General features: G+C 51.3%; 2 protein-coding genes across 2 annotated transcripts in view; one reads left to right on the top strand and one right to left on the bottom strand.

Moving 5' to 3' along the window:
- Nucleotides 1-22,397, top strand: part of RAP1GAP2 (RAP1 GTPase activating protein 2) — a gene marked incomplete at both ends in the record, with an annotated part of 216,889 nt that overhangs the window by 6,708 nt on the left and 187,784 nt on the right. Inside the window, one exon of the mRNA XM_079725572.1 lies at nt 3,930-4,046. Coding sequence (XP_079581698.1) covers nt 3,930-4,046 — 117 coding nt within the window. The remainder of the gene's footprint in view (nt 1-3,929; nt 4,047-22,397) is intronic.
- On the bottom strand, nt 6,512-7,189 carry LOC307068109 (high mobility group protein B1). Its single transcript, XM_079725772.1, has one exon. It carries the CDS (start codon nt 7,119-7,121, stop codon nt 6,522-6,524), a length of 600 nt encoding a protein of 199 aa, XP_079581898.1. The 5' UTR covers nt 7,122-7,189; the 3' UTR covers nt 6,512-6,521.

Genomic DNA, 22,397 nt, shown 5'->3' with positions numbered 1-22,397 from the left:
ATGTGTGACCTTGGACAAGTTCACTTCCATCCCCTGAGCATCTTCTTCCTCATCTCTAAAATGGGATCCACCAGTCCTGAGGGGTTTGATGTGCAGCTTGGAGGAAAGAGTGCAGGGAGTGGGTTTGTCTGTCGCCGGTGAAGCAGGTAAAGCCAGTGACTGGTGAGGACTGATGAGGATGGTAAGGAGGAAAGGAGATAATGATGACCACGTGACAGAAGCTTCCCTGGCATTATCTCATTTAATCATCTTAACAACCCTTCAGAGTGGGTGTTATTAGTACTCCCATTTTACAGATGAGGATTCAGGGACTCACAGTGGAAAAATCACTCACCTGAAGCTGGGAAGTAGAATCCAGGTCAGGGTGCCTGCAAAGAGTGGAGGACAGTCCCTTCCACCTGCCTTGGGGAGATGGGAGTCGGGTAGAGGAGGGGTGGCTATGGCAAGGAGGGGGAGTGCATATCGAGGAGCCCAAGGATGGGGAAAGGCATAGAAACTCATCCTCAGAATAGGATGGGTTTAATCAGGGCAGGCTTCCTGGAGGAGACAAGTTTTGAGCCACGTTTTATAGGACAGGAGTCATCTTGGGGCAGGAAGCAGGTCATGGAGGAAGGTCATGTCCCAAACTGAAGTCATAAAGTCATGATCTTCCCTCCCAAACTTGCCCTTGTCCAGCTTGAATGGCACTGCAGCCAGATGCCCGCACAAACCAGGAACTCAGGCACAACTTTGTTGTCTGTCTCCCCTTCACCCATGTCCAACCCATCCCCTGGACCAGTGGACACTACCTCCTTTGCTCACTTGAGTCCTCCCATTTCTCTCCATCTCCAGCACTATCCCCTGTACAAACCAACACTGTCCCACCTGGACCCCTGCAGGAACATCTAACCTGGCTACCTTGCTCTTTTCCACCAGGATGATCTTACTGAAATGCCCATCAGATCATATCGAAGAGAGTGAAGGGAGACAGGCGGGGACCAGATGCTTTCGTTTGGGAGACCATAGGAGCAGTGAAAGCCCTCTGCCCTCCAGCAACCTACATTCTGGGAAATCTCCTCCCCCAGCAAAGAGCCTGTGCCCCATCGGGCAATGTCAGAGCACCTGCACAATTTTTTCTTTTCATAGCACTTTATGCAGTTTGTAATTTCATAACACGGACACACACACACACAATTAAACATTTGGAATAATAGGTAATACCTCTCTTGTATAAAAAGACACACTGTTAAAAAGTCACTCCCCCATCCCCACCATTCCCCCAGCTCTCCCTTACCCACACCCAGGTAACTACTTTTATTAGCTTTTGTGTCTCCAGAATTTCTACGTATGAAGATAAGCAAATAGGAATTCTTACTTTATTCTCTCCCCCTTTTTAAACATAAAGTACACATACTGCCCTTTCTGCACTTGATTTTTATTCTCTTAACAACATATCCTGGGGCTTCCCTGGTGGCACAGTGGTTAAGAATCCGCCTGCCAATGCAGCGGACATGGGTTCGAGCCCTGGTCCGGGAAGATCCCACATGCTGCAGAGCAACTAAGCCCGTGCGCCACGACTACTGAGCCTGTGCTCTAGAGCCGTGAGCCACAACTACTGAGCTCATGTGCCACAACTACTGAAGCCCGCGCGCCTAGAGCCCATGCTCCGCAACAAAAGAAGCCACCTCAGTGAGAAGCCCGTGCACCGCAATGAAGAATAGCCCTTGCTTGCTGCAACGGGAGAAAGCCCGTGTGCAGCAACGAAGACCCAACACAGCCAAAAATAAAAATAAGTAAAATTTTTTAAAAAAGTGTTTTAATTGAGTGCATTGTCTGTGTGCTATCATGCAAAGAGCTCCAGGATACATTGTTTTTTTGTTTTTTTATATAAATTTATTTAATTTAATTATTTTTGGTTGCGTTGGGTGTTCGTTGCTGCGCGCGGGCTTTCTCCAGTTGCAGCAAGCGGGGGCTACTCTTCATTGCGGTGCATGGGCTTCTGATTGCAGTGGCTTCTCTTGTTGCGGAGCACGGGCTCTAGGCATCCAGGTTTCAGTAGTTGTGGCACACAGGCTCAGTAGTTGTGGCGCACGGGCTTAGTTGCTCCCCAGCACGTGGGATCTTCCCAGACCAGGGCTCGAACCTGTGTCCCCTGCATTGGCAGGCGGATTCTTAACCACTGCGCCACCAGGGAAGTCCCTAAAACACTTTTTTTTTTTGCGGTACGCGGACCTCTCACTGTTGTGGCCTCTCCCGTTGCAGAGCACAGGCTCCGGATGCGCAGGCTCAGCGGCCATGGCTCACAGGCCTAGCCGCTCCGCGGCATGTGGGATCTTCCCGGACCGGGGCACGAACCCGTGTCCCCTGCATTGGCAGGCGGACTCTCAACCACTGCGCCACCAGGGAAGCCCCCTAAAACACTTTTTATGTCTGCACACTGTTTTACTGTATGGATGCACCATAATTTATTTAACCAACCCCCTGCTGATGGGTACTTGGGCCATTCCCTGTCTTTTGTCATTATAAACAGTGCCACAGATTACCTTGTCCAACATGCTAGAATCTGTAGATAAATTCTCTGAAGGGGGCTCGCTGGATTACAGAGGAATTACATGTATAATTTAGACAGATGTTGTCAGGCTATCCAGCAGAGGGCTTGTACCAATTGACAATCCCACTGGCCCCAGAGGGCCTGTTTAAAATGATATATTGTTCATGTGATTATTTGATGGCTTCTCTCCCCACAAAACTGTAAACTCCAGGATGGCAGGGATTATGTGTCTTTTGCTCATTGTCGTGGGCACTCAATAAATACTGAATTAATGGACAGATTTATAATTCTACCAGGAATGGGTGGCCAGGGTGGGTGAGATCCTTTCGTGTTCACCTTGCCCAGTCCAGCTTCCCCGATCCTTGCTCTGGGCTGATTGCCGATCCAGAGGGTGGCTGGGACCCTGTGTGAGGTTCTGGAAGATCTAATCCTGACATCTGACTCATGACCCCCACTCCAGAGCAGACTTTCTCCTGCTGTGAACTCAAGAAATCCAGTGTCTCAGTCTTATAAAGGGCTTGGAGGGCTTCCCTGGTGGCGCAGTGGTTGAGAGTCCGCCTGCCGATGTGGGGGACACGGGTTCGTGCCCCGGTCTGGGAGGATCCCACATGCCGCGGAGCGGCTGGGCCCGTGAGCCATGGCCGCTGAGCCTGCGCGTCTGGAGCCTGGGCTCCGCGAGGGGAGAGGCCACAACAGTGGGAGGCCCACATACCGAAAAAAAAAAAAAAAAGGGCTTGGAGAATGGACCCTTGACTGATGCTTGAATCCCCTGCCCAGCCTCTGCTCACATACCTCTGGTGACAGGGAACTCACTCCTTCCAAGTGACTCCTTGCAACTTCAGACAACTAACTTTTTAAAAATAAATTTATTTATTTTGTTTATTTATTTTTGGCTGCATTGGGTCTTCACTGCTGTGAGTGGGCTTTCTCTAGTTGCGGCGAGCAGAGGCTACTCTTTGTTGCAGTGCGCGGGCTTCTCATCGCAGTGGCTTCTCTTGTTGCGGAGCACGGACTCTAGGTGCGTGGGCTTCAGTAGTTGTGGTGCACAGGCTTAGTTGCTCCCTGGCTGTGGGATCTTCCTGGATCAGGGATCGAAACCGTGTCCCCTGCCTTGGCAGGCAGATTCTTAACCACTGTGCCACCAGGGAAGTCCCAGACAACTAACTTGTAAACAGTTTTTCCATCTATTGAGTTGAAACCTGCTCCCTGTAGCTGCCTCTTCTTCAGGGAATTTTAACTGCGGCTCTCTGGAAACAGGGCTTTCTGGCAGACGAGCAGGGGTATATCTGGGGACAGGTACCTCTCATCTATCATTTTCTAGCAAGTAGGGCCAACTCCCAAAGGATCCCTGCAGAGCCCTGTGTGCCCACCTCCTCACTCTCTCCTGTCTTGCCTGCAGGTATGTGCAGGAAGGGCGGTTCCGAATTGAGGAGAGGACACTGACAGCCTTCCAGTGGCTCTACAGCCCCCAGCAGCATCGCATCCTCAGCCGTGCTGACCTTGAGTCTCCCTCCAGGTAAGGGGACCCACTGCCCTTACTCTCATCCTTCGTCCAGGCCCCTCCAGTTGGTACTTATTATGCAGCCAGCCCCACACTGGTCCATAAACTCCCAGTGGGGAACCACGGCCCTCAGTGGCATTGAGGCCTTCCAGGGTCTTTGAAAGAGTCTGTCAGCCGGGGTGCTTGTCCAGCCTAGAATGCACTGAGTGATTTGAGGCAAGTCATTTTCTTTGCTTTCTCCTCCGTAAAATGGTTATGATCATATTTTCCCTGCCTTCTATCAGGAAGATCATGAATCTCAAGTGAAATGATGCCTGGAGATCATCAGCTGGTTCCTCTTATTTTATATTTTTGGCCGTACTGTGTGGCATGTGGGAATCTTAATTCCCGGACCAGGGATAGAACCTGTGCCCCCTGCAGTGGAAGCGCAGAGTCTTAACCACTGGACTGCCAGGGAAGTCCTGCTGGTTCCTCTTTAAGAGGGAGAGTGGCTGGCATATTTGCTGGGCAGTCCCTGCTTTGACCTGGGTAGAGCCAGCCCTTCCTTTCTTGTCGCTCTCCTCCGCCATGCCAGAGAACCCAGCTGGGATCCTGAGTCCAGGTGACGGGCACCCAGCTTCCTGCTCCCAGGCTCCTTCCCGCCCACTCTTCCTCCACACTGTGGACAGACATGAGCCGCGTTAGCAATCTCGATGGAGATATCCCTGGGAGCCCTGCTGCTGCCACACCCCTCCCCAAGGCTTCTGCTAGACCTGACCCAGGACCTTTCTTCCCACTTTCCCCATCAAAACTTCTTTGCACCAGCTTCTAAATTAGCAGACCCCTTGAAGCCAAGAATGAACAGGTCTTTCCTCCCAGGGGTGGAAAAGAAGAATGGAAGTGATGTCATTTGGGGGTACACCATGTGCTGGCCAGCAAGAGAACAGGGACAAGGCTCTTACTGCATCTCCCCAAACCGGCCCCAGGAATAAGGTTCAGAGATGATGGGAGACTTCACCTACCCAGACATCTGCCAGGAGTCCTGTTTAGCTAAGAGCAGTGCATGTGCTTTCTCTTGTCTCAATGACGATTTCAGAAGGTACAGGAAGCAGTGAGGGGGACAGGTATTCTGGATCCAGTTCTGCCCAAAGAGGAAGAATTAATTGGATGATGATGTGACGTGACAGGAACCCTGGGAAAGGTGACTCAGGCCACCTGGGAACTCTTGATATTCAGGAAATGGGAGGTCAGACAAATGCCCTAAACTCTAGAGGGCAGATTTCAGATCATGCAGAGAAAAGACCGAAAAGGCGCTAGAGCTTGAGGCAAGAGTATCAGGAAGGGTGCGGCAATGCGATCCTGAATGTACAGTTGTGAATGCTTGCCGGGACAGAGAAGGAGGCTGTCCTGGGGACATGCTGGTGAAGCACAGACATGAAGGGCACACGGTCGGAATCAGTTTCAGGCAACGTGCAAAGCCCTATTGTGAGCCAAGCACCATCTGACGTAAAGCAGCTTCTTCCTCACCTCCTTTCCTTTCGTCAAAAGCTCTCCACTACCTGACATTATCTTATTTGCCTATTTGTTCATTGTCTGTGGCTCCCCTGGAATGTGAGGTCCGTGAGGGCAGGGCCTTTTCCCTCTTGCCCTCTTCTGTATCCCGAGGTCTTAGCCCAGAGAAGGAGCTCATTAATCAGGCACCAGGTGAAGGACAAATGAACATAATGCAGGCTCACCGGTAGGAAGGCTGGAAAGGAAGCTAGCTCCAAGACTGATGTGGGCCAGCTATACCCGCCCAAGATAACAGCCAGGGAAGAAGACAAGGGTGGGACCTCCTGCCCGTGCAGGTGGCTTGAGGCTAACCTTTTTTGAGCCAAAGAACAAGAATTCTCTTCAGAGTCACGGGAGCCCAGTTGAGTCCATGGCGGAGGGAAGCAATCATAAGATAGGAAGGACGGAGTTATTCAAAATAACTTCAGCTTTCATACCTGGGAAGGCTACCTCCCAGGAGACTTGAAGAGGAAGCTGCCATAGCTCTGTGACTCAGCACTCAAAAAATTAACTATTATTCTTTTTTTTAAATAAAAAAATTGTATTTACTTAGAAGCATTCAGAATGTCAACAAAACAGCTGCAACTTTTTTCTTTTTTTTTGCAATTACAGAGTGGCATTCAGTTAACAGAACAACAATTATTTCGTATAAGCTGCATCAGAGACAACTGAAGATGAAAAAACTACCATCCCCATATATAACTAATTTGTGCTGTGCACCAACAAGTACTTGCTTTAAATTTCCATGCCAATTTACAACCCCCATACTGTACCAGGCAAGGTTAGTGGCTATTGAAAATACCACCAGGACAGGGCTATCTAAAGACACATTCGGTAGTGTGTTAACTATACAAGAAAAGACACTGTACAGTTTAAAAACAAATCTTTAAAAGGAGTGAGTTGTGTACAGGGGGGTTAAATGCTTTATAGACAAGAAAAAAAAACTGCGCTAGAACCAACTTATTCATCAGCATCATCTTCTTCTTCCTCTTCATCTTCCTCATCTTCCTTTTTCTTGCTTTTTTCAGCCTTGACGACTCCCTTTTTTGCTGCATCAGGCTTCCCTTTAGCTCGGTATGCAGCAATATCCTTTTCGTACTTTTCCTTCAGCTTAGCAGCCTTCTTCTCATAAGGCTGCTTGTCATCTGCAGCAGTGTTTTTCCACATCTCTCCCAGTTTCTTTGCAACATCACCAATGGATAGGCCAGGATGTTCTCCTTTGATTTTTGGACGATACTCAGAACAAAACAAGAAAAAGGCCGAAGGAGGCCTCTTGGGTGCATTGGGATCCTTGAACTTCTTTTTTGTTTCCCCTTTAGGAGGGATATAAGTTTTCATTTCTCTTTCATAACGGGCCTTGTCCGCCTTTGCCATGTCTTCAAACTTTCCTTTCTCTTTAGCAGACATGGTCTTCCACCTCTCTGAGCACTTCTTAGAAAACTCTGAGAAGTTGACGGAAGCATCTGGGTGCTTCTTCTTGTGCTCCTCCCGGCAAGTTTGCACAAAGAATGCATATGATGACATTTTGCCTCTCGGCTTCTTAGGATCTCCTTTGCCCATGCTTAATTATTTTTCCTCCGCGAGGCACAGAGTCGCCCAGTGCCCGTCCGGCTCTCACTTGCCCCGGCGCTGTCTCTATCAGCTGTTATTCTTATATCACAAAAGTTGTACTAACTTCTGTGTGTTTATTATGCATCATGCGGTAAATGCTTTGCAGGCATAAATTGATTTAATCTTCATAACAATGCTATGATCTAGGTACTGTACTCCCCATTTATCAGATGACAAAGCTGAGGCGCAGGGTAAGTGGCAGTGCTTGCAACCACTATGCGCACGGCCTCTCAGAGAATGAGGCATGGGCCCCAAAGTGGGAGATGGCGAAGGTAATTTTTATCATTGCAGAGAGGAAATAAGTTCACGAACCATAAATAAGAGAGCTTAGCATCATTCCTGGTCAGGTTTCAGAGTCTGTTATTAGAGAGATGGTTTGGGGGTACTTAGAAAAGAAAGAGATAGAGGACCAGCAGCAGTGAGTGAATTCCCTGGGAACCCACCCTGCTGGGGGAAGCTTATTTGCTTTTCTGATTAGTTTTCTAGACTAGAAGGTAGGTTGGGGGTGGTAAAGCAGGAGACAGTGGTTCTGAGTTTCTGCAAGAAATTGTTCTTTTCTTCCCATCAAAGCCTGCAGGTGACACAGAGGAATGTGGGCTGGGGGAGGGCACAGCTAGGGAGGCTGATGAGTGGGCTGCCCTTGCTGAGTCTGCTCAGTGTGTTCATGAGGGACTTGGTGAGGAAGGATGTGGACAGCATGCCGGGGACATTGCCGATGGCAGGAACCTGGGCACCATCCCAACGGACAAGATGGCACAGTTGGACCCGAAGTGCCCTGGAGGCTTGGAGTCCAGGTCCAAGTCTAGAAGGCACAGTTTAACAGAAATAAAGGAGAAGTCTATTTTGGGCTCCAATCTTGTCTGCATCTGGGCAGCAGGCTGAGGGGATCCGCTGTCTGAGAGGTTCCAGTTGACTAGAAGCTTGGCCCCATGTTTTAAGAAAATGCTCATGTCTTGGGGCTGCAAGAGATCAGGGCAGAGTCCAGAGCTGAGGAGGAAAGTGCTGCTATTTTGTCTCAGACTAAGAGGAATGCTCTATCATTTCCTCATTTATTTTGTGGACAGAGATTGAGCACATTCTTCTGCTCATACCATGCTGATGTTACCCTTGAATGGCTGAGCAGGTTACATTTTGGGGTAATGGGCTAGGCTGCTGAAGGGACTCAGAGGGTGGGTTGGCCACTCGCCTTCCTTTTTGCTTTCCACCCTGCTCCAGGTCAGGCCCTGGGGTTATGATGCCTTGTATTAAGGAAGACAAGGGTCCTGCCTCCATGGGACACACATTCTAGTGGGAGAGAGACTACAGACGCATAGACAAGAGAATATCTTGAGATGATCAGAGTGCAGAACAAACTGAAACAGAGCATCAGATAAAGAGTGACCAGTGGGTGTGTGGGGAGTTTGGATGGCCTCTCTGAGAAGGTGACATTTGAGCTGAGTCCTGAAGGGCTCAGGGGGCAGACATATGGAGAAGCTGCTGGTGAGGGGTGTTGAATAAAGGCTGGGGAGGGGCACAGGAGATGGGAAGTGAAACAGCAGTTACAAGGCCCTACCTAGGTTCCAGAAGTAGGAAGCTGTTGTAGCCAGAGCAGAGTGAGGCCATGGCCAACAGATGGAAAGGATGCAGATTTCCATGCAATTAAGTGAAGGGCTTTTTAACATTTAGAGCTACCCGAATACATCGTGGGCTGCCCCCTGAGGGAGTGGGCTTCCCATCACTGAGATGTGCAAACCATATTCAGAGGCCGCCCTCCGTGGAGGTTAGGGAGGAAGACTCACGCGTCTCAAAGGCTCCCTAGGACACCCTTCCTGCCTTCAACCCCTTCAAGTTCAGGAGCACCCTTGGTTTGGCCAAAGCTGGGAGGATGGCTGTGCAGCGAATGAATGAAAGCTCCCGGCTGCCAGGTCGAAGCCGGGGTGGGGGTGGGGGGACGACGACGACAGTTTCAAGGACTCTGGCAGTCCCTGAAACCTTCCACTTCCAAGTCCAGAGAGCACTGAACCCCCTCTCCATCCCCACCGCACGCCGAGCTGGCGAGAGCCCCGGTGTCTTCCTCAATCCACCAGGGACCCGCAGATCTTTCCTCACCTCCGTTCCCCACCGGCCCGGGCCCCATCCTCCAGAAACTTCTGTGGGCCGGTGGGCTGTCCCCTCCTCCGCTCCCCTGGGTCCCTTGGGCGCGCCTGCCCCTCCCCGCGCCTTTGTTCCCGAGGAGCCGCCTCGGGCAGTCCCCTGGCGGCGGCGACTGGAGCATCCCGCGGGCGCCGCACCCCGGACTCGCCGTACCGGCACCCCCCCCCCGCCCCCGCGCCCTCTCCTGCCGCTCGTGCCCGCCCCTCCGTCTCCTCCCCACTTTCCGGCAGCTACGCGGCTGCGGCGCGGGGCGAGTCGGGTGGGCACTGCCGGAACCGGGGCGCGGACCCAGGCGTCGGCGTCGCGGAGGGCGGCAGGAGGGCCCCGCCTCGGCCAGACGCGGGCTTTCCCGAGGCGAGCGCGGCTCCGGCGGCTGGGGCGCGACTGCCAGGTGTGCGCGTGGCGGCGACGGCGGCCAGGGCAGGGGGAGCAGCTTTGTGCCCGGCGAGCCGCGGCCGGGGTGCGCGCGTGCGCGCCGCGGTGACGGTGCGCGCGGCGGGGCGGGCGGCCAGGGCAGCCCGTCGCCGAGGAGGGGGGGGGGGCTCGCCGCCGGATGGAGAAGGGGGACGCCGCCGCCGCGGGCACACGGGCCGAGAGAGCCGCCGCGACAGACTGTTGCCATTCCGCCCACGTCGAGGAGTGAGCCCCGGGCGCCGGCTTCACAGAAGGTCAGCGGATTCGGGGCTGGGTGGTAATCCCGTAGTCAGCAGGGATCAGGACGCGAGTCCTGGGTGGGACTGAACCCAGGGTGGATTTGGGGTGTATGTTGTGAGTGCAAATGCAGGTGTTTGCAAAGAGAAATCAGCTCGTGTGGACGCGTGTGAGCCCTGCGCTGCGATTCCACGGAGCAGTTCAGCGGAATGGGTTGTTTGGGAGGTGGGGTGACTGTCCTCAGACACCCCTACGGGTGGGTCATGGCGCACACACATCCTGAGTGGAGTGTGTAGCTGACCGAGGTGGAGCTCAGAGGTGGGGTGTTTACAGGTGGTGGTGAAAGGAAAAAGCCAGGACCCCCAGGAGGACCCTGTAGCTAGGCTGGGTTGGTTTGTTTTTTTCCGAAAGGACATAAACCCCACCCCATGCCCACTCCAACCTGTGCCTGTTGCAGGGAGGGGAGCTAGGATGGTGGGGTGCTGTGTGAGAGGCCTTTGTGGACCTTTGGGGCCGGGCCACGATCAGCCTGATGCTCATTGCTGGAGGCCCTGGGTGGATGAGCGTGGGGTGCCTGCCTTGGGTGGGGGTCCAGGGCACGCTGGGTGTCCTGACCCGGAGCTGGTTCTGGGGCACATCCTTCTTTCTCCTCATCTGTTTTCTATAGCTCCTCTACAGCCTTCTTAAGAAACCAAAGGGCATTTATATGCAAGTGGGGTTTGGGCTCTGAAGGCGGGGATCTGCCTCTGCTGAGTGGCCCCCATTGGAGCAGCCTCCATAGGGAATAATAGGGTTGTCCTGGGCTGGGCGCCAGGGCCCTCTGGTTCTTTTCATGCTTTGTGACCCTGGGGCTGTCCCTTAAGCCCCACGCGCCTCAGTTTCCCATGGAGAGGGGAGAAGGCACCGCCCCGCTTCGCCCTTCCTGCTGCAGAGTGAGTAGTAAACAGAGGGCTCACAGCTGCCTGGGGCTGGGCAGCTGGGCGTGACTCAGGGCATGTGAGGTCCCCAGCAGTGCTTTCCCCCTGGAAAGTCCCAGCACGTCTTTGAGACCTGGGCAGGAGTTGGGGGAAGCTCTGCCCTCACCTCCAAGCGAGTGTGTTGGATTTTCTGAGTCTAAGTGTGGGGCAGGGTGGGTATCTTCTAGATCTGGCTGCTCAGGCTTCCAGAAACTACCTCAGGTTCCTCCTCCTTTCTAAGATGTTGAGGAATGGAGGGCGCGGGGCAGGGTGTGGGGAAGATTGGATGGGATGGGGGACTTAGAGTCACCAAATTTCTGGGCAGAGGCTAAAGTTGAGTAGGGCCAGGGCACAGCTAGCTGGGAACCCCGCTCAGCCTGCTCAGCCCAGGCTGTTAGGCGATTTGTTGGGAGGTGGCCTCAGTTTCAGAGAAGATGACCTTGCTGCTGCAGGCATCCCGTCCCCACGCCGACCGTGATCCTGTCTGGATCAAGTGTGGCTGAGCCACTGTGGTTCAGAATGACTTGAACCTCGAGGGAAGGGGACCCCAGCATGGATGGTGGTGGCAGCAGCAGAGCAGACCTGGGTTGAGTCCCAGCTCCGCCACTGTCTGTGTTTCCACCTGTGTTCCCCCAAAGCAGAACCCGAGGATGCATTCTTTTTATCTTACTACCGCTCTGTCCTGGGCGGTCTCCTGAGAAGCCTTAAGGGATGCGTTTCAGAACTGCCCTGTTGGGGAGAGAAACAGGGACGTGTTCATCCATCAGCTCTGTTCCGTCCGTGGACATTAACTCCCACATGCTTCCAGGCTGCACGTGTGAGGCCCCAGTGGGTTCGCGTGGGCACCCCGCACTGCGGCTTCAAAGACGGTCCTGCTGGGTCCTCGAAGAAGCATTGCCATGTGACTGCTCTCAGCCTGCAGGGAATCAGTCATTGCAGAAGTCGCTGGAGTAGGAAGTGGGACCGAGAGGGTCTGAGTACGCCCTGAGGTGTCCGACGCTGCGTGACGTTGGGCAAATTTCCTATCTTCTCTGAGCCTCAGTTTCCTTATCTGGGGGTTACGGGTATTAAATAAAATACTACCAAGTTTTTGAACATGGTGATGGGTCCATAGCAAGAGCTCTGTGAATGGAATATTTCCGTATATTTGGGAAGACAGCACCTTCTGGGTGGCCCAGATATTCATTCACTTAAGTGGAGGAGGGGGCTGGATTAGCTGACTTCTAAAGAGCCCCCTCCTAGTCAGAGACTCTTGGGCTCAGGGGCCAGACACCTGACCTGGTCATTTCCTCCTGGAGCTGTGGCCCAGTCTCCCAGAACCCCTGGATGGCTCTGCTTCGCATTCTGTGGATTGGAGACAACAATGCCAGCTGCTCGTATGTGCCTTTCCCTGGGCTCTGTCCCCCGGAGGACATGGGAGCCTGGAGGGTGGGCAGAGGGGCGAGGGAAACAGGCAGTTCAGAAGCAGATGTTTGAAGGATGGGGGGCGAGAGGGCAGACGCTGGCGTTTGGAGCCGGCAGATGGTCATGGGCACTGGTCTGGGCCACAGTCAGTGGAGAGGACAGGGCACAGGGGTCGGAGAGGGCAAGAGAAAATGAACAGGAAGGGAGGGGAGAGCGGGTTGGCAGAGAGTGGCCCAGAATGATGGCAGAACCAGGGTTGTGGGGTGAGTCGAGGATTGGGGGGTGTCTGGAGTGGTGAGCTGTGGGGTGCCTGAGGATTGGGGGTGTCTGGAGTGGCAGGGACAGGCTGGGCCGGTGGGAGAGCGACGAGGTGGTGTGAGGGAAGGGACGGCACTGGTTGAGGATTAGTTGGGGGGGGCCCTAGGGCATAAGCCGGGGCAGTTATCCTACTTCAGCGTACAGCACCTATAAGCTCCCTCCTTTTCCTTTTTCCAGTGTATGTACCTGCTCCTCCTGGGCCACCACCCACGTTGGCAGGTGAGGTGCTGTCGGCAAATACTTGGGTCCTGTTGTGGTCGGTGATTGGAGAAGGCGAGGATTTACCTCTGCCAAGACCCGTTGCCATGGTACCACGGTGACCCTTGTCTTCCTATCCTCTCCCATCTCTGGGCAACGTGGCCCTCCCCAGGGGGAGGTCGTACGGTGGGGATGGTGTCCAGCTGCCTTTTGCTTATGCAGGGGCAGCTCAGGCTGGCAATACAAAGGTCATGGTGTCCATCCTTCTGCCTTCAGGCAAGGTCACACCTAGCCTAGGCTAAGTGGTTGCAACAGCTACTGTCTTCATTTACAGTCATTTAAAGACTCCTCTGACCTCTGTAATTTGGGACTCCTTTTGTTTTTAATAAGTTTAGTAAAAAAAAGAATCAGTAATGCCAGCCTATCCATCTCCTCCCTTCTTATTTTTTATTTTATTTTATTTTATTTGGCCGCGCTGTGGCATGCAGGATCTTAGTTTCCTGACCAGGGATTGAACCCGTGCCCCCTGCAGTGGAAGTGCAGAGCCCTAACCACTGGACCAAGAGGGAAGTCCCTCCTCCCCTTTTAAAGAGCCAGATGACACTCTCTTCTTGCCCACACCTTTTTCAATGCTTTGCTGCTTCTCTAGTGAGAAGTTCTGGATCATGTCTGATCTCAGTCTGCCATGCTACACTTTCTTTTTGTTGTTGTTATTGTTTTATTTATTTATTTATTTTACTGTGTTTGCCACCATGCTTTAGGCCTTATAGATAAGTTAGAAAGAGATTCCACTCTATCTTCTCAAGATGCAAAGTGGCCATTGGGGCTCCCAAGGCAGGTGGGACACCAAGGCAAGGATTGTGCTCTGGGGAGCCTGGCCTGAGACCTGGTTTGGGTTCTGAACTTGCTCCTGCTCTCCAGGCTGGCTGGTGTTCCACCCCCGTGCCTAGTTCAGATCCAGGGCTGTCAACCTCCTTCCTGGGTCATGCTGGGTGCGCTAGCTGGGTCCTACCGAGTCTGGGTCAGCAGATGGCATCAGGTATGGGCACCTGGGGGGACACTACCAATTAGATGACTGGTAGTGAGCAAGCGCTGGAGGGGAGTGACAGGCAGTCAGGCACAGCGAGTACACCTGTGCGTGTGTGTGCACCTGTACACGTGGGTCCCTGGAGGACGTGTTGCTGGACCGCTGTGTCTGCACATCTCTGTGTGGTTACCTGTGGTCCTCTGAGCATGTCTCTGTGTGCATTGTGTTGTGCCCCGGCTTATTTGTTTTCTTTTCTCTGGGTATGTGAATTGGCCACGACCTGGCGCTTTCCAGGGTCCTCGAGGGTGTGCGGGTCTGATGGCTGGTGATATTTTACCCAGCAGGATTTCCTGGCCCCCTGAGGCCCCTGAGTCTTCTGCCCTGCCCAGCTCTGCCCTCTCTCCGGGATTCCTGTCCCTGTCCCTCCCTCTGCCTTGAGGAAATTGCTTCTCCCCCACTGGCTGTGTGGGTGCCCACTGCTGTTCAGGTGGGGCCTGGAGAGAGACAACCAGTCCAGTCTCCAGCCCCATCCTTCAAGCTCTGAGCTGAGGGTTATGGGTGGGTGAGCCCTGGGTGGAGGAGATGAGTCAGGATGGCTGCAGCGGGTGGCAGAAGCCAGGCTGTGTGTCAGCATCTTCAGGGAGGTGTGTGCACCCCCATCCACTTCACCCATCCTCAGAGGCTTGGGCACCAGTGCAGCGGTGGGAAGGCGCCCCCACCTTCACTGTCCATATTCTCTTCCCTCGTAGCCATGCCTGGCAGTTTCTGGTGGGGAGCAGAATGGTTTCTGAGGCTCCAGGCATCCCACTGGCAGCCTTGGCCTCAGCATAATCATTTAAATTTATGGAGCTCTTCCTGTGCCAGGCCCCGAACTCACAAGATACATGTATTAGCTCACTGGCTCCTCAGAACAATCCTATGAGGTGGGTTATGAAAGCATCCCTATCTTATGAGGAAGTGGAGGCTCAGAGAGGCTGGATCACTTCCACAAGGTCACACAGCTAGTAAGTAGTGGAGCCAGGACATGAATCTAGGTCTATTCTTTTTTTTTTTTGCGGTTCGCGGGCCTCTCACTGTTGTGGCCTCGCTCCGGATGCGCAGGCTCCGGACGCGCAGGCTCCGGACGCGCAGGCTCCGGATGCGCAGGCTCAGCGGCCATGGCTCACGGGTCTAGCCGCTTCGCGGCATATGGGATCTTCCCGGACCGGGGCACGAATCCGTGTCCCCTGCATCGGCAGGCGGACTCCCAACAACTGCGCCACCAGGGAAGCCCCCTAGGTCTATTCTTGACACTTGTTGCCGTGCCCTCCACTCTTCACAAAGCTGCATCCATCTCATCCTTACAGTCTCTCCTTCAGAGAGGCTGACTCTAAACAGAGCTCCCCACCCCCCACTCCCCTTTGGATCACATCACCCTGTTGTAAATACCTGTTGTAAAGTTATCCCTCTCTTGTCCTCCACCTCTCCACCCCTAGTCCCCCTAGGGATTTGTCTGTGTTGTTCACTGAAATACCCTCAGCACTAGCAGAGAGCCTGGAACAAAGTAGGGATGTGATAAACATTTGATGAATGGATGAATGAATACATGAAGGTATGTCTGACTCCAGACCTGAGCTCTATACCCCTTCTCTACATTGTCTTTCACAGCAGGGACCACTGCAGGGTTGCCAGGAACACAGCTCTGGAGTCAGGTCGCCTGGTTCACTGTTCTGGTTATCTGATTCTGCATAATAAACCGTCCAGAAGCTTATGGCCTGAAACAACAGTGATGTTTATTTTGCTCAGGAATCTGCAATTTGGGCAGGGCTTGTGGGGATACTAGTATCTGCTCTGCCATTGTCTTCTGGAGTGGCTCAAAGTCCAGGGGCTGGGATTGTCTGAAGGCTCGGTTGCTCACATGTCTGGCATTTGGTGCTGGCTGTTGGCATGAGGTGTTAGTTCCTCGCCACACAGGCCTCTCTGTGTGCCCCCTCTGTGTGCTAGTTTGGGCTTCCTCACAGTGTGCTGGCTGGATTAGGGGCAAGAAGGAGCCAGACAGAAGCTATTTCACCTTTTCTTACCTGGCCTTGGAAATGATGCAGCTTCACTTCTGCCAGAATCACAGATCCACCAGGATCCGAGAGGGGGGAACGTGTACCCCACCGCTTAATGGAGGGGTGTTAATGTCACAGGGTAAGAAGAGCATGTGGAATGGGGTTATATTATGGGATGGTGGGGCCATCTTTGGAAAATACAGTCTGCCACAGCCACTTCTTCGGAGTGTGACCTTGAGCAAATTACTTCGTCTTTCTGTGCCTCAATTCCTCCTTCTATAAAGTGGGAACACCATCAGTATGTATTGGGTTATTTCGTGCTCATTGGGTTATTTAGCGGTGACTACACTTCTACCCACGGATCCCCTTGGCCTCAGGTAAGGCACTGGTCCAGGTTTTCACCGAGCTGCAGGTTCCAGCCCCAGTTCCACCCCCAACTCTCATGTAATACAGGAGGCACCTACCTGTGCAGAGTCCTTCTGAGGGTGGGGCCGGTGATGGGGAAAGAAGAGGGGACCCTGAGTGGAAAAGGCCTTTTCTGTCTCCTTTTATTATGTGATTCTAAGTCAGCCCTGCTCTCTTCAAAGGGGCAAGGGGGCAAGCTTGGTGGAGATGCCACGAAGCTGGGGTTCCAGCAGGATTCCTCTGGGTCTGGAGGCACAGTTCCCACGAGGACCCCCATCTTTATCCAGGGAAGTCAGGATAAGTGAACCTGCTGTGTTTGAGGTGCAGGCCTTTTTGTGTGTGTGTAGCTCCCTCCTTTTCTCTGTGCCCCCTGCCTGCCTCCGTCTGAGGCACTGTTCATCTGCCAGAAGAATGGCTCCCCAGCCTGGCTTGCCAGGCCCAGGGAGGAATCTCAGGGTTTCCTTGTCCTGGCCCAGGCTGGGGTACTCCTAGCTGGGCATTGGCAGGGAGCCAGGGAAAATCTAGGGGTTTGCTGGAGCCCAGCCTGGCTGTATCTCACATCTAACAGTGCCCTCATTCTCTATAGAAATGGCAGAATTGTTAAAAGCAGAGGCTCTGGGTTTGAGTTCTCCTGCGGCCACCTGCCAGCCCTGTGACCTTGGGCACATCTCTTAACCTTTCTGAGGCTCCATTTCCTCACCAGGCTGGAGGACATGGTTATGGTAAGGATTACATGAAATAAAATCATGGTGTAACTGGTTCATGGGAAATACTCAAGAAATGTTGGCAGTTATTCTTTATAGATGAACAAAGTGAGGCGGAGGGAGTTTAAGCGATTTCCCCGCAGCCACATTTAACGTCAGAATCAGGGCTGGAACCCATGTGCTCTGACACCAGGTGGTTGTTGCTTATCTCTTGCCATACAGAGAATTCCTCCATCCCTCAATCCCTTTTGCCAGGGGGCAGTATGGCTGCCATCCTAGAAATACAATCAAGAAGATGCCCCCGTTTCCTCCTTGCACTACCCAGACTTGCCTGTAGAGGGCGCCGACACCTACCTTCTTTCCCATCTGGGGAGGGAAGTGTCCAGGTGAGGCTCTGCAGTAATAGGGGAGGGTGGGGAGCGACACAGCTGAATGGGGGAGAGCGAAGAGCTGGCTTTGTGATCTCCTTTAGACAGCTCCTAGTGCGGAAGCTTTCCTACAGATAACTCCAGGGCCACCAAGGATGATGGGAGTATCCTAGTGGATTTCATTCCAGTGTTTCTCACTTGATTAGAATCATCTGGGGAGTTTGTTAAAGATGCAAATTCCATGACCCCACCCCAGAACGATGGGATCCGAAATTTAGCCATTGCACTGGCTAACAGGTGTATGGATCTGTGCCAGACACCACTCTGAAGGCTTAACGCGTATTAACTCCTATACCCCTCCCAACAACCCTATGAGGTAGGTACCATTAGTATCCCCACTTTATAGATGGGGAGTCTGGTCTGAGGCACAGAGAGGTTGAGGAACTTGCCCAAGTTCATACTGCTTGCAAGCAGCAGGGCTGGGGTTTGAACCCATGCTATTCAAGCCCCAGGTGGGTCTCAAACCTGGAGCACGTGAGAAACACTATTTTATTTATTTATTTATTTTTGCGGTACGCGGGCCTCTCACTGCTGTGGCCTCTCCCGTTGCGGAGCACAGGCTCCGGACGCGCAGGCTCAGCGGCCATGGCTCACGGGCCTAGCCGCTCCGCGGCATGTGGGATCCTCCCGGACCGGGGCACAAACCCGTGTCCCCTGCATCGGCAGGCGGACTCTCAACCACTGTGCCACCAGGGAAGGCCCCGAGAACCACTATTTTATAACACTGGGCCCGTCCCCTTTCTTGCCTCCTTTTACTTCCTTTTATTTGTCGTTATTTTAAATCGCATTTTTTTTTTTTTTTTTTTTTTTGCGGTACGCGGGCCTCTCACTGTTGTGGCCTCTCCCATTGCGGAGCACAGGCTCCGGACGCGCAGGCCCAGCCGCCACGGCTCACGGGCCCAGCCGCTCCGCAGCACGCGGGATCCTCCCGGACCGGGGCACGAACCCGCGTCCCCCGCATTGGCAGGCGGGCTCCCAACCACCGCGCCACCAGGGAAGCCCTTTAAATAGCATTTATTGTGTTTTTCTAACTATAAAAGCAAAACCTGCTTATTTCAGAAAGCTTAAAAAGTTCAGGAAAGCACAAAGAAGAAAAAATCATGATCTTTAATCTCACCTCCTGAACAATGTAGTCCTGAGCGTATTAGCCTGTTGCATTCTATTCAGAGACTTACTGTACCTTGTTTGCCCTGGCATCACATATACAGTCGTCCCTCAGTATCCTTGGGAGATTGCTTCTGGGACTGCCCCCCACCCCGCTCCCCTCCAGGATACCAAAATCCTGTGATGCTCAAGTCCCTTATATAAAATGGTGTAGAATTTGCATATAACCCATGCCATTCTCCCTTATTCTTTATTTTTATAATTAAAAAATAATTTAAGGGCTTCCCTGGTGGTGCAGTGGTTGAGAATCTGCCTGCTAATGCAGGGGACACGGGTTCGAGCCCTGGTCTGGGAAGATCCCACATGCCGCGGAGCAACTAGGCCCGTGAGCCACAACTACTGAGCTTACGCGTCTGGAGCCTGTGCTCCACAACAAGAGAGGCCGCGATAGTGAGAGGCCCGCACACCGCGATGAAGAGTGGCCCCAGCTTGCCACAACTAGAGAAAGCCCTTGCACAGAAACGAAGACCCAACACAGCCAAAAATAAATAAATAAATAAATAAATAAATAGCCAAGCATTAAAAAAAATAATAATAATTTAAGATTATACTCCATTTAAATTTATTATAAAATATAGTTTGTACCTCTTAATTCCCTACCCCTATCTTGTCCCCCACCACCTTCCCTCTCCCCACTGGTATCCACTGGTTTCTTCTCTATATCTGTGAGTCTGTTTCTGTTTTGTTATATTCATTCCTTTGTTTTATTTTTAGATCTGAAATATAAATGGTAACAGTCTTTCTCTGTCTGACTTGTTTCACTAAGTGTAATACCTTCCCAGGTCCACCAAGTTGTTGCAAATGGCAAAATTTCATTGTTTTTTATGGCTGAGTAGTATTCGATTGTATACATATACCACATCGTCTTTATCCATTCATATGTTGATGGTCACTTAGGTCTCCCATATACTTTAAATCATGTCTAGATTACTTATAATACCTAATACAATGTAAATGCTATGTAAATAGTTGCCAGCATGGCAAATTCCAGTTTTGCTTTTTGGAATTTTATGGAAAATTTTTTTCCTGAATATTTTGTATCTGTGGTTGGTTGGCTGAGATGAACTGTATTGTTGAGAGATGTTGTCTTTCTCTAACCTACCCCTACTGTTGGAAATTTAGATTGTTCCCAGCATTTCATAGTTATGACAACAATGAGCTGGAGACCCTCAAAAGTACAACCTGGCACACAGCTCTGATTTTTTCCCCTTGGGATTTCTAGGTCAAAATATGCATTTTTTAATATGCATATTAAAAAAAACTTCCTATTGAAGCATAATATATGTACAGAGAAGTGCACAGGTTGTAAGTGTGCAGGTTGATGGATTTCCACAGGCTTGACATACCCATGTAAAACCAACACCCAGATCCCCAAACTGGCCATGATCTGCACTCTAGAAGCTTCTTGGCATGAAGGTAAGGATTCCGACGTGAACTGTCAAATTTCCCCCAGCAAAGTGGTATATTGGTCTCCTTGGGGTTTTCTTACTTAAGATTGAAAGACAAACTATGCTTAAAAGCAGAGTGGGGGCTTCCCTGGTGGCGCAGTGGTTGAGAGTCCGCCTGCCGATGCAGGGGACACGGGTTCGTGCCCCGGTCTAGGAAGAGCGGCTGCCGCAGAGCGGCTAGGCCCGTGAGCCATGGCCACTGAGCCTGTGCTCCGGAGCCTGTGCTCCGCAAGGGGAGAGGCCACAACAGTGAGAGGCCCGCCTACCGCAAAAAAAAAAAAAAAAAAAAAAAAGCAGAGTGGATGGGGAATTCCCTGGTGGTCCAGTGGTTAGGACTCTGTGCTGTCAATGCCGAGGGCCCAGGTTCAATCCCTAGTCAGGGAACTAAGATCCCACAAGACGAGTGGCGCAGCCAAAAAACAAAACAAACCAAACAAAAAAAACCCAACCAGAGTGGATGGAAGAACCATCTGTAGTCAGATACTGAGAGAGAGAGAGACCTGGGTTCTACCTCTCTGGGGCAAGACAGACTTACCTTCAGGGTAGAAGAGGTGATCTCAGGACTGGGATCAGCAGTCAGTTTGAGCTCTAAATAGTTTAAGAAGGTTTTAAAGAAATGAGCTTTTGTAGCTTCCACCCCTCCCCTTCTCCTCTTCTTCTTCACCTTCTTTCTTCTTCTTCTTAGCAAACCATCTGTTTAACACTTTTTCTTTAAATTATAACATGTTCTTGGTAAAAAAAAAAAAAAAGTCAAGCAGCACAGGAGGACGTAAAGTGAAAAGTTTCTTCCCCCTGGATTTCCAGTTTCAGTCCCATTCTTCAGAGGTAACCAGTCTTGGGCAATTGCTTATGTTTCCTTCCAGAAATTGTCTAGGCATATATAAGAATTTACATATTTATTTAAACTAATGGGATCCTATTATATGAGCCGTTCTGTCTTTTAAAAAAATATTTATTTATTTATTTATTTTTGGCTGCGTTGGGTCTAAGTTGCAGCATGTGGGCTCTCTAGTTGAGGTGCTTGGGCCCAGTAGTTGCAGTGTGCAGGCTTAGTTGCCCCGTGGCATGTGGGATCTTAGTTCCCCAACCAGGGATTGAACCCAAGTCCCCTGCATTGGAAGGCGGATTCTTAACCACTGGACCACCAGGGAAGTCCTTGTTCTGTGTCTTTTTGTTTGTTGTTTTTTAATTTTTCATTTTTAAAATAAATTTATTTTATTTATTTATTTTTGGCTGTGTTGGGTCTTCGTTGCTGCACGCGGGCTTTCTCTAGTTGTGGCGAGCGGGGGCTACTCTTCATTGCAGTGCGTGGGCTTCTAATTGTGGTGGCTTCTCTTGTTGCCGAGCATGGGCTCTAGGTGCACGGGCTTCAGTAGTTGTGGCATGTGGGCTCAGTAGTTGTGGCACACGGGCTCAGTAGTTGTGGCTTACGTGCTCTAGAGCACAGGCTCAGTAATTGTGGTGCATGGGCTTAGTTGCTCCACAGCATGTGGGATCTTCCTGGACCAGGGATTGAACCCGTGCGCCCTGCATTGGCAGGCAGATTCTCAACCACTGTGCCACCAGGGAAGCCCCTATTTGTTGTTTTTTTAGTTTTTAGGATATCTTTATGTAGTAACACATATAAATCCTACCTCCTTCTTTTTAGTGGCTACACAGTATTCTATTGTATGCTTGTTCCACAGTATCGTGAAATGATGATTATTTATTTTACTAATTGTATTTGCTATTATAAACAATGAGATAATTAACATCTGTGGGCATAGATCTTGTCAGCTTGTATGAGTTTACCAGTAGGATAAATCTCTTTTTCTTCTTTTTTTTTTTGGCCGTGCCACGAAAATTGTGGGATCTTAGTTCCCCAACCAGGGATTGAACCCGGGCCCTTGGTAGTGAAAGTGCAGAGTCCTAACTACTGGACCGCCAGGGAATTCCCCGGATAAATCTCTAAAAACAGAAGTGTTGGCACAAACAGTATGTGCACTTAATATTTTAATAGATCTTGCCAAATATCTACACACTAATGGTGGGGTGCCTGTTTCCTTACATCCTCACACCATTATCAAGGATTTTTTTTTAACTTATCTGATGGGTAAAAATACTTTATTATTATTTAAAAATAATTTAAAATAATGGTACATGTTGCAGCTTCTTTAGTTCACAACCACGTGTTGCTGGGAGTTCTCTTGGTAGACGGCGTTACCGAACAAATCAGAATAAATTGCACAACTGTCATATATTGGGGTCTTGCTCTTGGAACCGAGTTTTCACAAGCACTTCTCTTGTAATTTTTTTGGTCATCATCTTGCTTTTCAGAACTTGTGCAATGGGAAATTCAGTCTAGCCCTTGAGACAG

This window comes from Hyperoodon ampullatus (genome assembly GCF_949752795.1).
Source record: "Hyperoodon ampullatus genome assembly, chromosome: 19".
NCBI classification, from domain to species: Eukaryota; Metazoa; Chordata; class Mammalia; order Artiodactyla; family Ziphiidae; genus Hyperoodon; species Hyperoodon ampullatus.
Note: the sequence above shows the minus strand (reverse complement) of the source record. Positions and strands in the feature narration are given on the sequence as shown.

Coding starts and splice junctions, on each gene's coding strand:
- LOC307068109 (XM_079725772.1), bottom strand. CDS start 7,121: ATGGGCAAAGGAGATCCTAAGAAGCCGAGAGGCAAAATGTCATCATAT.